The 15,436-nt window shown below is 32.7% G+C and overlaps 1 protein-coding gene across 2 annotated transcripts in view; it reads left to right on the plus strand.

The window, feature by feature from the left end:
- Positions 1-15,436, plus strand: part of LOC117327487 (PR domain zinc finger protein 1-like) — a 58,577-nt gene that overhangs the window by 24,166 nt on the left and 18,975 nt on the right. Inside the window, exons 1-2 of one of the 2 annotated variants that reach the window (XM_033884497.1) lie at positions 1,832-2,020; positions 7,786-7,952. In XM_033884497.1, the coding sequence (XP_033740388.1) occupies positions 1,993-2,020; positions 7,786-7,952 (195 nt within the window). In that variant the 5' untranslated portion in view covers positions 1,832-1,992. Of the gene's footprint in view, positions 1-1,831; positions 2,021-7,785; positions 7,953-15,436 lie in introns of those variants that run through there. The other variant, XM_033884496.1, reaches the window with a different exon arrangement.

Consider the following 15,436-nt stretch of genomic DNA (forward strand, 5'->3'; position numbering starts at 1 on the left):
TGACGAAAGTGACTGATTCATTATCTCATGCTATTCAATGATCTCGAGTTTGAACTTCGGGGAATAGGAGGGGGTGAATACATGCAAATTATTTTCTTAAATTAATAGATACAATATATAATCTTACATATGCAAGCTTTTTATATATATATTATATAAATATATATTTATTTTTTTTGGCAGAAGTCTTAGAAATTGCAAAAATAATTGGAAATGGTGCTTTCATTTACAGTATTACCATAATGAAAAGTTAAGATTAATAATTTGTAGACAGACTGTTTTGGAACTTCTAATATCTGGTAAGAATGAAGCATTAAAAATGAAATGATAAACAGATAGTGTGGTATTTGCCCTGACAGGGATTTCACAGGGTCATTTGTTAGAAATTGTTGGATATATTTGTAGACAAACACAATTGATTAAGATCTAAATGTGGATTTTGTCGTCGAAAAAACAGCCTTATCATGAACAGTGAATTTCCTCACTTATCCGGGGCTCAGTGGATTCGACTAATGAAGTCCAGGATTAATGATTCTGGGGGAAATTTGTTTGTCTCGAGTAGCTGCTTATCCTCACACAGGGAGAGGGAACTAACATGGAGAATTACCTAGAGTGGTGCTCAAGTGATTTTTAATATGAGGGGTCAGAAAAAAATTAGTATCCCTATCTCAATCTTCATAATTCAAAGAGAACTCTTTCCTCCTGCTGCGTTTTACATAAGTGTGCGGGGGTAGACTACTCTCATTGAGCCAGTGGCGTCGTTTTAGTATTTTATGTAGCAGGTATCCGTTGGGTTTGTTAATCAATATATTTAATCTCTCGAGGTTGAGTTTCGTCAGTCTGTTACATGTGTACATGATTTATCAAGAACAAATAAATCTACATATGGCTTAAATGATTAAAAATAGATATTCTTTAATACCTGTTAAAAATAAATATATCATGTGGTAAAAAAGATCAATGTTTTATAAATGTCTCTCACTTAATAATATCATAAAAAACAAAGTCTGTTAGCTATATCATTTTAGGTTTTTAGAAATTAAATATTTCTTTAAAGAATTACTGAAGTGATGAATTTATAAAGAAAAGTCTTAAGGACAAAAACGAGAATATTTTCTAGAATGCTAAACATAAGATTTAAAGAAAAAGAAAATGTGTCCATGATGAACAAACTGCTCTCCTGATTTATGTAGCTGAGAAGAGAGAAAGGCTGGCATTCCCTGATAAAATCAATATCTGTTGCTAGTATCTGACCAATCAGAGCCAAGCTTTCAGGATGAATTGACCAATCAGCAGGGTGCCAGCCACAGCAGCCAGCCTCAGTTGGTCCAGTGCTGACCAGTATCACACATCCTCATTTTTACTGATTGACAGGTTAAAGATCCTCCCCTCATAAATATTCATGAGTGTTGTTTTAGTTTCTCAATATTTTCCATTTAAATTTCTTTCTTTGTAATTAAAACAAAAGAAAATATTTCTTCCTGTTTTTGAGAAGTGTGTGAATTTGAAGTAAATGAAATTTAAAGAATTTGTTTAGGATTTCATATGTTTAACAATAGAAGAGTTACATTCTGATTATTAGATAATGACTCATTAATGTTATCAATACGGTTGTTATTGTTTGTGTGGGAAATCGTGGCTAACTGTGTGTGTGATCCCCCTCTGTCATCCTACCCTGGGTAGTGGAGCATCACCTAGGCCTAATCTCTCCCAGGTAAAGACCAGGTAAATCGATAGGTGTGACTGAGGGGGCTGGCTCTAGGTGACTTTATCAGTACTCTAGTGAAAACAATTGGTGTAGAGTCATTTACACACATTGTAACCAAGTCCTTCGAGGAGGAAAGGTGTGCGCTTTAATTTACAACTGTCAGGCCAACAGCCATGTGCTACTGGAACCGTTAGATACTGTGTTACCGACTCCCACTAACTGGAGAGCTTATATTGTTTATAAAAAACTTGGCAATATTTTGAATTTCACTCAAGAAAATCACCATGTTGCTGAGGCTACCCGGATATGGCAGTAAGTAAATCAAATTCTCTTAATTTTATAAGTAATTTAATACTATTTACAGAGTCAAACTTTCACATTTAATTATGATGTAAGATTACATAAGGATTTTTCATGTTCAATTTAAAAATGATGATGATGAAGAATTGTTTACTAATTAGCATATTATTGTTGTATCATTATTGTAAATTGTTTACTAATTAGCCTGTATATTTATTTATCATGCTTATTTTTTTTTGTTAAAGTGGCTCTATCATTGTCACCCCATCAAAAATGATTTACACTTGGTGTATCATGATGTACCGAACCTTTGTATATGATGGTATTCACCCGAGCATGTAAAAGTTTATTAATCTGAGATTACAGTGAAGTATGACGCTACTAAAATATGTATTGTTACTTTTAAAAGCAATTATATCATAAGTGTTTCTACATATCAAACTTTTTTAAAATAGGAAAATTTCATTCAAGCTTGACAGTGAAAGAAAATAAAGATGACAAGAATGGATACGTTTAAGTATTTCGGCTTTATTGCTACAGTGTGTATGATCTTTTCTTATAAAATCCTTTTCAAATTAGATAATTGTCACCATGGACAAGTCCCAGCAATGATCTGTTTTTAGGTATCTTGAATATGTGTCCTAACTCATAACGATGATATTGTGTGACGGGGATGATTAACACTCATGTGATTAATTCAATGTTTATTTTTATTTTTTTCTGCAACATCAGTAAAGACTGTTGCGGAGAAATCTTTATTTATTTGATACACAACTTTTTACTGTCTAATTATACCACAAGCATTAATTCAAACATTACCATATTTTCATTCCATCAGCGTTTGTGAAAAAATGTGCCTACGGATGGATGATAACGATTAATAGCCACTTAATTCTAAGTAGAAGCAGGGAAAGATTATTACTACACACCTGACTGAACAAAATTTCTCCCGCTATACGTTCTAAATAGATCTATGATACATTTCATATAAATGTGTATATATACCTTCATTTTTCTGAGATTTTTGAAGATACCAAAGTGATATTTATTGGTATTTAATATTTAACATGATTTGACAGGAAAACTTTCTTTATTAGATCTACTTTCAAACATAAGACATGATGAAATGTAGCTAATTTAATTGTCATATACACCTGTAAAAACTCATTGCAACTCACAGGAATAAATGATGTTCAAAGATGTTTGAAGTAGACCTATGATACCCCTCTGAAAGGAAGGAAGGTTATTTTCAATTTTAATGATTATTACTTTGTATCGCTTCGATTGAAAGCAATCTACCAAAAATATATGTCAGTGCATGTCGAGAAAAAGAACATAAAATATACATACTAGGTATCGTTAAAGTTTATTAAGTAAAATGAGTTATTAAGTTCGAACACTTAGTGTGGTGATCAGAAATTGAATTTGAAAGTCATTTTAAAGATTTTCGTAGAATCTGGTACAGGGAGTGTAAATTGATCAGTTATGAAGTACTGGGATGGTATAGAGAGGCGAAGGACTGTCACAAAAGGTAAAACATGTCTGCATACTCATCACTTGTCACCTTGAGGTTAGAATTTATTTTTGTTTTTGAATTTGAAAAAAAAACAGCAAAAACAAAACAAAACAAAAAAGAATTGATTCAGAATTCAGGTTTGGTATTCTGATGAAAAGCATTGTTTACTGTTTTAATTATGTTACCTGTAAATTACATTACCTATGAATTAATTATACCCTCTATGGCTGACTCATTTATCTCGGTACTTCTCTTGACCACAAGATCCGGAGAATGACTGTTACAGTGTTGTATTCCATATCTGTATCACCAACATATTTGTTTTCCATTGTTGGGACGTAACCACAAAGTAATTGTTGATGGCCACAAACGATAGGATGATGGACTCAGAACACAATCTCGTGGATTATCTCAATGAAATTATTTCTCATCTTTATAACGGATTAGCTGGTGGACATCTTTATCTATTACAAGGGCTGCTCTATTGATTATCATTAAAATGAAGAAAAAAAAGAATCTTTTAAAAATGAAAGTCTGTTATAAAAAGATATGAAAATAAGATATGTAGATGAATTAATTAAGTTTTTATTTAATTGTTTAATATGTGTGTGTTGTTAAGAATTTCAATATAACTCCTGTCTGAGGATTGGTAGTATAAATCTAAACAAACTTTTAATTGAAATGTAATGTGAAGTAATATTTGTTTTCTGGGTATATTTCCATCTGTTACAAGCATGTCAATGACCATCGCTAATTGTAGGCCAATCTGTGACACAAAGCCTGATATGGTGCCGGTTGATGATACAAACTCAGGGTTACTATAGATTTTTGCTCGTTTCTACATCTTTTTCCAAATGGTAGTCATTTGTTCCTCTTTAATTTTCTTTTTAATGTGATAAGAAAAGTTGATATGAAATTGACTTTTAATTTAGTTTCCTATGTATGTTGTGTGTGTAGTATAGCTATTATCTCGGGGCTAAACTGTTTGCTCCGTTAAATACTCACCCGTTGTTGTAACAATAGGCCAAATGTACCAGCCAACATTGATGAATTACTTTCAAAAATCTGTTGCCAATATCTGATGATTTTTTTTTTGTGTTCACTTAATTTGGTGCTAAATCCATCGTTTCATGTCTGAAGTTTTTGTACAGTTAAATATAGTAATTACTAGGGTGTGTACAATCTTATTACCAATTGATTTATCATTTACTTAGGCCTCAAATGTGATTTCCAGAAGAAATTCTTCCATCAAGTAATAGAATTTTAAGCCTTATGACTTTATACTGTGCTTTGCTCACTGAATACACACTCATTGGATGTTAGGAAGATTTAAAACAAAACAAAGAAATGTATAATATCTTATAGAATAGTTTATAGATAAATATATATAATATCTTAAAGAATAGTTAAATTACATATAATATCCTGTAAAATAGTTAAATTACATATAATATCTTATAAAATAGTTAAATTACATATAATATCCTATAAAATAGTTAAATTACATATAATATCCTATAAAATAGTTAAATTACATATAATATCTTATAAAATAGTTAAATTACATATAATATCCTATAAAATAGTTAAATTACATATAATATCTTATAAAATAGTTAAATTACATATTATATCTTATAAAATAGTTAAATTACATATAATATCTTATAAAAACAGTCTATAGATAAATTATGAGTTGGAAGAAACGTACAATGATTGGTAGATGAAGTACACTTACAGTTTATTCTACTTTGGAATTGTAAAAGGTTTTAATTAACCCTGAAGATTATGTTGTGGCCAGAATCAGAGTAGATATCACATTGACATCTCTATCAACACCTCATTGAAAGAAACAGGAGGATGAAACAAATCAAATAGAAAAATTGAAATAAAAACATCATTTTTATCATAAATATTATTGCTACATCCTATTGGCTTTTCCCTCAGCATGGTGTGGGGCTGTTATCTGCCTCCACATCACCGTGGCATTTGTGCTTCCTGTTCACCCACTGAAGGCCGCCTGCGAGCTTTTGTCAGTCCGCAATCTTGCGGAGCAGGCAAGCCGCGTGCTAGCCCCATGGAGGCTCCACACAGACCTGGTAGGATATGTAGTAATCTTACGGAGCCACACGTATCAACTGTTAAGTCATCGGTCTTAGTCTTCTGACCTCTTCACTGTAACTAGTGACAATTTATGAAAACTGAATGTAAAGCTTAGATTTGAAACAGAATTTACATTTACTAGTTTTCCAGTACAATTTTCAACCTCGTTTTGAAGTGTTTATATCGGTCTGCATTTAGAACTTGAGAGTTTTGTAAAGTAGTTAAAGATATAAGTATACAAAATCTGATAGTTACCGATTATAATAGAACTCTGATTAATTTCCATAAAACTTTAGGAGTATGTCAGTCGGATTGTAAAAATTCACATGATCATAGTGAGTGCACTTTTACCGTACATGTTAGGCTCACTGTGAATAGTTTCAATGAATAATTTAATGACTTTTTTATTGTATTCTATAAAAAAGATTCTTGGAACATTTGACTAACTACAGCTTATGAATTTGCAAATAAGACGGGAAAAATAACAGTGCAGATGTAACACGATATTATTTCATTCAATTCATTCAGGTTTTCCGCTTTCCACATTATACATGAGAACTTTATAGTATCAGATTTTTGTGATAAAGATATTTCATGTCCGCTTTAGGAATCAGGATTTCAGAAATTATCATTTTGTTGTGAAAGATTATGTAAATTAGGTGGAAAAAACATGTCAATATTTGTTGTTCAAACTTGACAAACAAATCACAGGGTAGGTGTTGTTTTAAAACAAAACAACTCATGTGGTCTCGCCTGGAGGTGTCATTGCCCTTGGTAACAGAGGATTTGTGGCCATCAAGGATTATTGGCCCTTAGCCCTGTAACAACTTGAACAGAAGTCCGCAGGATTCCCAGGGAAACTAGCGTTCTTTGGACCTCTCCCTAGGAGGCGCAAAAGATAGTGAATGAAAAATCGTGCTTTTGCTGATAAATGCCAAGTACTACCCTCTTGACTGGTGCAATTTTTCTCCTTTCTGATTTGATACTGTCAGGTGAAGATGTGGTAGAAAGTCCAAAGGATACCACGTCCCGGGAAGGTGGCGTTGTCCATAGCGATAAGATATATGTACCTGTACTTAAATATTTCGGTGTTGCAAGCCTATATTTGCTTGTTTGTTTGAAAGTGTTTGCTTATGAAGATAGCTGGCTACTTTTCTGCTCGGCAGGAATCATAGCAGATAGGCACCGTGTGCATCAAACAGAAAAATCCCACTCTTTTCATCTTCTCTTCTCCCACTTCAAAGTTCCAACAGATCAGCTAGACTTATCTTTATTGTAAGGCTTGCTGTACATCCTGGAGAATAGCACTTACCTACTCATAGATCTCACAAAGTGATAGTATTTTTTTTTCTTTGAAAGTTAGGGGTCTTGTTTTCTTATTCTCATTCCCTCTGAACGTAAAGCTTCATAGAGGATTATTCCAAGGATTTTCAAATTTGTACAAATTTATCCATTCATTTAAAAACCTATTAGTATGGCCTGAAAGACTTGCTGCTGAGACATCTATTCCATTCATAATGTTCATCCAGGCTACAGATGTACACAAAAGATTGACAGATACACCCTAATCTTGTTCAAATCACGGAAACGTTTTATTAGCAGAAATGGAAACAAGTCTATCAAATAGTCATAAAAACTGGTCTAAGAATGGTTCAAAAATACAAGTTTATAGTTTTTCTAAACAGTTTTCATTTAAACTATAGACTTTTAACATGTTTCAAATTTCAAATAAAACATTTTACTTGTGTTCAATATAACCTACAACGTTAACTTTCTCACATCAAATTTCAAAATATTTTTTTTTCTTTTTCTATTAATAAACATTGATGTTGCTGCTACAGATACAAAGTAATTTTGTCATCTCGTTGACAAAATCAGTTAGGTCTATCGTAGAAATTTCAGAATTAGTTGCTAACCCTGTGGGATGACGTAGGGATGTAAATAAAGCTCAGAAAATCTACCTATTTGATGAAAGTGTTTCTTCTATCCTACTGCGATCCCACTGCATGTGAAAACATGGTAACAACCATACACAGGTATGTCACCACTTGAAATTAATATCAACATAAAATGTAATTGTTTTTAAGCAGCTGATGGAGAAACTGATGTTTCCTTGATTATAGAATATTTTTATTTAATTGCATTTTTACGCTTTCAGACATGGAGGAAGGATGGGATGCAAGCAACCTAAAGGAGGATGAGTTTGAGGAATTCTGCGTCTACATTGTCCACGATCGTGCATGTGAACGTGTCTGTCAGAATCGAGCCCAGGCCTCCCTTCCCCGCAACCTCACTCTAAAACCATCACAGAGCCAGTCCAATAATGTAAGCATATTTTGATATTGTCTGTTAATTAATTATGTTGATAACTTGTCTAAACTGATCATCTGTCAAAATCTGTGAAAAAAATGTTTTCTATTAAGGTGTATGCATGCATTTTCTGTTGTAATTATCTCCCTTTGAAATTAAATAGGTGGTCAGTTTAGAAAAAAATAATTTATCACTATACAGGATTCTGTGATATTTGTAAATTTGACTGAAATTGATCTCAACTGATTAAAAAAATGTTTGCTTGAGTTTGAGCATTTAGAATGATAATATGATGAATTAGTTGGTCCTCCATCTTGTGTTTCTGTAACCTTTAAACTATTGAAGATCCAACGAGTCATAACATCCATTAGATATGAAAGATTATGACTGCAGTGTTACTTGTAAGATTGGGAAGAAAATAAAGCTGAAGTCTGCTTTGGAAACTTATTTGTAGACTTACAAAAAAATTCTTTCTACCAATGGATGTTTAATTTGGTTTAGATATTGTCTTTACAGAAAAAGAAATAATTTCAATTTTCTTGCTTTCTATTCATGTTGTTTTGAATGACTGTATCAACTTTGAATGACGGTATCAACTTCGCAGGAAGTAGAATTATATTCACTTACAATATAAGCTGACAGAAATGAGAATTTTTAGATAAAAACCATTTAAAAAGGCATTTTTTTATCCTGTTAATTCCTAGACATTATTATATATGATCCTGTCAAAACACCAAGATGTTAAGACGAGATAGGGATTAGGAATCGTGATTCTGATAGTGTATACTCCACACTGCTCCATGGAGAGTGCTAATGATGCTTGAGGCCTTGTTTTTTTCTTGCACAAAAATCTTGAAGTGGCAATTTTGATTTTCACTTGGTTTCTTTGTATGGTATAATTTACAGGAAAGAGACCGGAGTGTCAAAGTGATCTATCTCCTGGTGAAATGTTTTAAATGTGATCGGATGAAAAGTGCATTTTAAAAACCTGTAACACACTGAATAGCTTCGGCTCTATTACAAAATACCGACATAAACTTATGTAGTATTAATCGGTGTTAATGAACGATATTCAACTTTTACAACTCAAAAATATCAAATTATCATTTAATTGACTTTTTTTTTCTTTTCTGTAATATTGGAATGATAAGGAGAGCGTTAGTCATTATTTGTAATTAGAAAAATTTATTTTTTTCATCTCATGGAACTTGATATTACAGTTGATGTGGTAATGTTTAGCTTGTGTCTCACAACACTTGGTCAGCATTACAATCAGACAAAACTCTGGCTAGTGTGTTACAAACATCAAATTTCACTTTGGTGAAAAGATTTTTAATTTTAAGACAAATACTTCAATCTATCCTGTCAAATCTATTAGTTTCTATATTGACATTAATGTACTTTCGCTTTAGTTTTTTTTTTTTTTTTTTTAAATGAGCTAACTATTGCCCTGGACTCTCATTTTAATATGTATTGAACACTTAATTAAAAAGTGTTCTCCTTCTCCAGTTTTCTAAATCAGGACAAGGACATGGGCGTAATTTCTAACCATTTAGCCTTTCAACGCCGCCTTTCCTTTCCCTTTAAAGATATCGGAACATTTTCAAAAGAAATCATTATTTGGTTCATTTTACGCAACACCACACCACTACAAGTAGCTTTAGATATCTGTGTAATTATCACAGTACTAAACTGACTCTTCTCATAAATGTAGACATTTTTCCTAAAAGGTGAAATTATGTGTTTTTCATGCTTGTTTTCTTTCTATTATTGGATGAATTCAAGATAAATACCTGTAATGATGTCTAACAATTTAACCAATGTAGGGTACTTTCATTTTGAGAGTAGCTGAGTGTCGAGTTCACAAAGCGGGGTCATTGTATTTGTCATGGTCAAGTCCCCTGCAGGGGTAATTTAGGGATTTAGACAGAATATATCTGTCTTACTTTCATTGTCATCCAGCCCTTGACTTTACCGATTCGTATCGGGTAACGTTTAATTCTGTTTTATTGGTGGAAAAAAAATAATTGTCCTATCGTGAAAATGAACTTGTTGAAATTTTCCTTTTTTGTAAAGAGTCGAATGCAGGTTGGTGAATTCGAACATGAACTAAAACGACTCCAGTTTGATTTTGATGGGTGGGGTCACAGGCGATTGAAACCAAAATCTTGTGAGAAACTGTGTTAGTAGCAGGTGCTACATCTATACTGTGACCTGAGATTAAATTTAGTCGGAAAGCACTTAATTATCCAACAAATCATGGAAAAATAGCTTTAGAACATGTCTTGATACGTTTTCTCTAAGAATCATCTGTTCGCTTTGATAGGAATGGTCAAAGGTGTCCTTCACAAATAACCTTTTTCAGACGTTGAATTTGTTTCATTTTTGGAAAATAAAGGAGTTTTTGAGTAATACATGTCATCTGATGAATTATATAACAAATGTTTTTTACTTTCCATGGTGGCTTCGCCAGGAGTATCGATTCACAAGGATAGGAAATAATTTCTTCTAAGGAAAATATGAAATGGAAACCGCCTAAATGATTGTACTTTACTTTTTTAGTTTCAATGTTAATATCAGGTAGAGCGCTCTACATCCTTATAATTTAAATATTAATAATGAAGTTAAAAGAAGAAATTAACAGAGTTTATTTGAAAATGGGTTTAAGTAACTAAACATGTACTTACTAGATATATGCAGGTTTACAACATCAACAACCCTAAAATTTGACTTGAACGAGGAAGGTATATGTTAATCATTTTACACATTAAAGTGATTTGATAATTAGCTTTTTTATGTTACTGGTTGTGACAAATGTCAATACATTTCTGATGTCCTTCAAAAACATTTTAAAATACTTTGTCACAGTTTTGATTACAAATATTACATATGTATTTTAAAACTAGAAACTGTCACCTAAAAAAATCAGATAACAAGTAAATAGATTTAGTGGGTTTTCAAGTCTGATCTTGAAGTTTCACTCAACTTTTTAACATGTATTTATGTATGTAATCATAAAAAGCCATCAACATTATGCCCGAACTTAATCAGCATGAAAACGTCAAAATACTTCTGCCAGAGGAATTTTCATTAAACCCAAGCAATAAAATGATTTTTTTATCGTAAATAGTTTGTTAATGGAAATAAACGCCAGCTACCGTTTCAGCTTTAAGACAGATTTCACTGAATTGTCAATATGCAAATTAGGAACCATCGCGAAGGTAACAATGTGTTCATGTTCAACAATGGACGACATTTGATTATTTTATTTAGTTATCTTATTCCAGTGACGTTTACTATTGTAATAGAGACAATAATGAGTGTAATGAAATTCTCTGTATAAACAGTAAATTAACACCCAAGATTTAGAATTACAAATGAAATACAGTTATACACGTCCGAACCTTTCGCCAAGTAGACTTGCTGGTTCCATTGTCCTAGATATAACGGTCCAAGATTTGGGAGATTTTTTACTGTAACAGATTTGTTTAAATCTCACTGGAATAGACTTGTACATCTCAGCGATGGTAATAAAAGTTACAATTTAAATATTTCTGTCTCTACAGGTTGTAAAACAAACCTTTTGTTAAAGTAAATGTCAAATGGCTGTTCCACATGCTCCGTGTATATTCCAGACTGATCCAGTCTATAGTGTCAAACTCAGAAACCATGGTAATGAACTGATTGACAGTTGCTTACTGGGGGAGACATCAGTAATTGGCTCCCAGCTGAGGCAAAATTTGTTGTGTTAGGTTCTGGTTTTAAATACTACAGTAAGAATATATCCAATGCTATGTCATTGTCATTTCTCTTATGTCCTTTTAATTTCACAACTTCATATATTTTTTTACTCAAAATGGATTATTAATGTTTAAGTTATTCAAGCAAATAGAATTTCTTTCATCTTTGTATATGACAATATTTTCTCTTTTGAAGAATTACCTATATATATAGTTATAAACCCATGAGTTCCCATCAAGAAGGGCAGACCAATTTATTATTTTAGTAATATAATATTTTATTTCTACCAACAGGCTCGCTAGCCTGTCCTGTCTATAAGTTTCTCCAGTATTATTTCACCGATAAACACCAGATTGTCGGGAGATTTGTATATAATGTAGCCAGCTTATTAGCGATTGGTTGTGATAAGCATGAAGTTCAAACTCTAATCTTATCTGATTTCTAATCATTTTCTCATCCTGTTCATCATTCATACTTTCTTTATCAAACGGTTTTGGAGCAGTAAATTGATACTCTCGAACCTGTTTGTATCAGAGTAAATGAGATAAATTTTCACTAGTCCATTCACATTTACATTAATTGATAAGTGCTAGGGTGTAAATTGGCCTGAAAAATAGTTTAAATAAATTTGACTTTAAAAGCAATTCACAATAACATGTAGAGAAATAGAGAAGATTTATACAATATGTACATTAAAGCCCTATATAGCTCTCACATAAAAAGTTTGTTCATGGATCAAAAAGTACATGTTATATTTTTTTTTTTATTTTTTTTTACTTTTATTAGATTAGATTTACTCAGAATAACACAAAATCAAAGTGAAACTGTTCCATTTTGAATTTGTTATTTATAAGACTTTTAACACTTACCTGGTACATACTTTTTTTGATCCCAAAAAGTGGGCCATAATCACTGAAAGTTAAGAAAGAAAGATATAAAAAAGAAAACTCTATAAAATCTGTTGGCCATGAAATACTTCATTTCTAAAGCTAAAATACCAGGTCTTACTTTCAATGTTGTTTGTGTGGTACTTGTGAAGGTTCTGACCAGTATAGAGGCCTTGATCTGTTTGGAGTGGAGACACTTTCCATGGTGCATTAGGCAGCTGTTTCGACACGGACACCAAGTTGAGATCTCTTAACAGCAGATTCAAGGACGATATGATTTGGTTGTTTAATAGTGATTATAGGAATAACTTTCTCTGTAGACTGACAAGTGGTTCTCTTTGTAATGAATCTGACAGCCAATGAAAGGTCTTTATTAGTAAAGTGGCTTCTCACTCTTTCTGATCGAGTCAAAAACGCAGCTTGGACTTATTGACACCATCCTATATAAAACCAGTACAAAGATACTTAATAATGACAAGCTGTATTTGTCCTGTTTTCCTGGGGTCTGTGACAATACCTGTGATATCAAATCTCCTTCATGGGTAATTTTCTTCATGTTATACTTTGTGGATAATGACAATTAATCACATTGATTTTGACATAATTTGATTTATCAAATTTAGTGGAGTTATCTGCCCTTATTTTTATGTTAATTTATTGTAAATGCTTCAGCTGTATTGATTGGATGACCACTATGTCTCAGGCCTAAAAGATTTGATATCTGATCGATATGTTCTGATGATCATAGATGATGTTGCTTCACATTACTTGAAGCTTTATTTAACTCTAAAACAAGAGTTGTCTTTTCCTGAAATTGTTTATAATTACCTAGGAGATATTACAGCAATAGATAGTCTATTTTTACTCTAGGTACTGAGAACTGAATTTATATCAGCTTTATTCTGGATATTTTTTATCTCGAACTGACCCACTAAAACTTACCCACAGTTCCGAAGTACAAGAGCAGAGAGTATGTAGGGAGACTTTTGTTAATAAGATAATCTGTGAGTTATCTGGCTAGCCATCACCTGGACAGGTGTTATCTCCACAGTAGTGTGAGAGAAATGACAGAATTCCTACCTGTTAGAACAATCACCTGGACCCTAACACAACAATGAGATAATTAAAATCCATTTCTAGTTTGATTGTGTCAGATTTTATCTCGAAAGTGATAGTACGATCCAGAATATGATTGGCAGTGATCTGATTGTTTACCGTCCATACACCACAAAGTTTGCATATATACATGTCCCGCTGACAAACGAAAAGTTGTTTTATTAGGAAATATGATTCATTTTGTTATGATTATGTGGAATACCTGGGAGGGTCACACACACTCAGCTGGACACGGAATGATTGTCAAACATTGCTTTGTTTAATTAGCTCGGCAAGTGTTAACTTCCTTACTCAACACTGCCATTGTTTTGGTTTGACCAACAGAAAATTGAAAGTTTGCATACCTTATCTGTATTAATCGAGATTGTTGTCACAAAGTTGTGTAATATTCATAAGACTTAAGATACATTGGGATTTAGAATTTGATTACGCTCTCACTTAATGGTAGTAAGGTGTATTATATAAATATAGACAGCTATACGGGAATATTATTAGCCACAGATAGGTAGCTATATATATAGACAGCTATACGGGAATATTATTAGCCACAGATAGGTAGCTATATATATAGACAGCTATACGGGAATATTATTAGCCATAGATAGGTAGCTATATATATAGACAGCTATACAGGAATATTATTAGCCATAAATAGGTAGCTATATCTATAGACAGCTATACAGGAATATTATTAGCCATAGATAGGTAGCTATATATATAGACAGCTATACGGGAATATTATTAGCCATAGATAGGTAGCTATATATATAGACAGCTATACGGGAATATTATTAGCCATAGATAGGTAGCTATATATATAGACAGCTATACGGGAATATTATTAGCCATAGATAGGTAGCTATATATATAGACAGCTATACGGGAATATTATTAGCCATAGATAGGTAGCTATATATATAGACAGCTATACGGGAATATTATTAGCCATAGATAGGTAGCTATATATATAGACAGCTATACGGGAATATTATTAGCCATAAATAGGTAGGTATATATATAGACAGCTATACGGGAATATTATTAGCCATAGATAGGTAGCTATATATATAGACAGCTATACGGGAATATTATTAGCCATAGATAGGTACTCTCTCCACTCGACTAGACCTAACCTTGTCCACTTCCGATAAAACAGGCCAGTGACTCTGATTTATGAGATTAAAAAGTTTCGGTGATATCATCCGAGAGTCATGATGCATTTTCGGAGTTTGCAGTACAGCAGGTCATTGTAGCTGAACTAGTGATCGGTGGTAATTAGAGCATGCGTCTAGAGGTTCTGGGTTCAAATCCTGATCTGGTCAGTGTATTTTCACTCTCCTGTGGTCCAGTGGTCACTGACCAGTACAAGCATTTGACAACTGGGTACCCAGACCTTGGTGGTCGGAATAGTTTACCTTAAGCGTTCAGGACTTTGAAAAAAGTCCAGTAACTTTAGCTGGTAGTTCTGTAAGTTTAAGCATTTCTCCTGAGTTTTGTGATCGGGGTCCAGTCCTGGTCTGACCTATATCATTTCACAGTTACCAGACTTGAGTCTGTACTGATCAACAGAGATTATGGGGGTACCAGATTTATCTATGTTTTATTCCACAAAGAATAGGTTACAAGTTACCCTAGGACAAAAATATTTGCTTGTGAGGTAAAAAAATTAATCCCAATATCAAATTTATGACAGAAAATATTTTAGCTATGTGGACACCGAGCTGATACGATTAAGCTGTTTTGTCACTGAATTTA

This window comes from Pecten maximus, chromosome 5 (genome assembly GCF_902652985.1).
Source record: "Pecten maximus chromosome 5, xPecMax1.1, whole genome shotgun sequence".
In the NCBI taxonomy this organism is placed as follows: domain Eukaryota; kingdom Metazoa; phylum Mollusca; class Bivalvia; order Pectinida; family Pectinidae; genus Pecten; species Pecten maximus.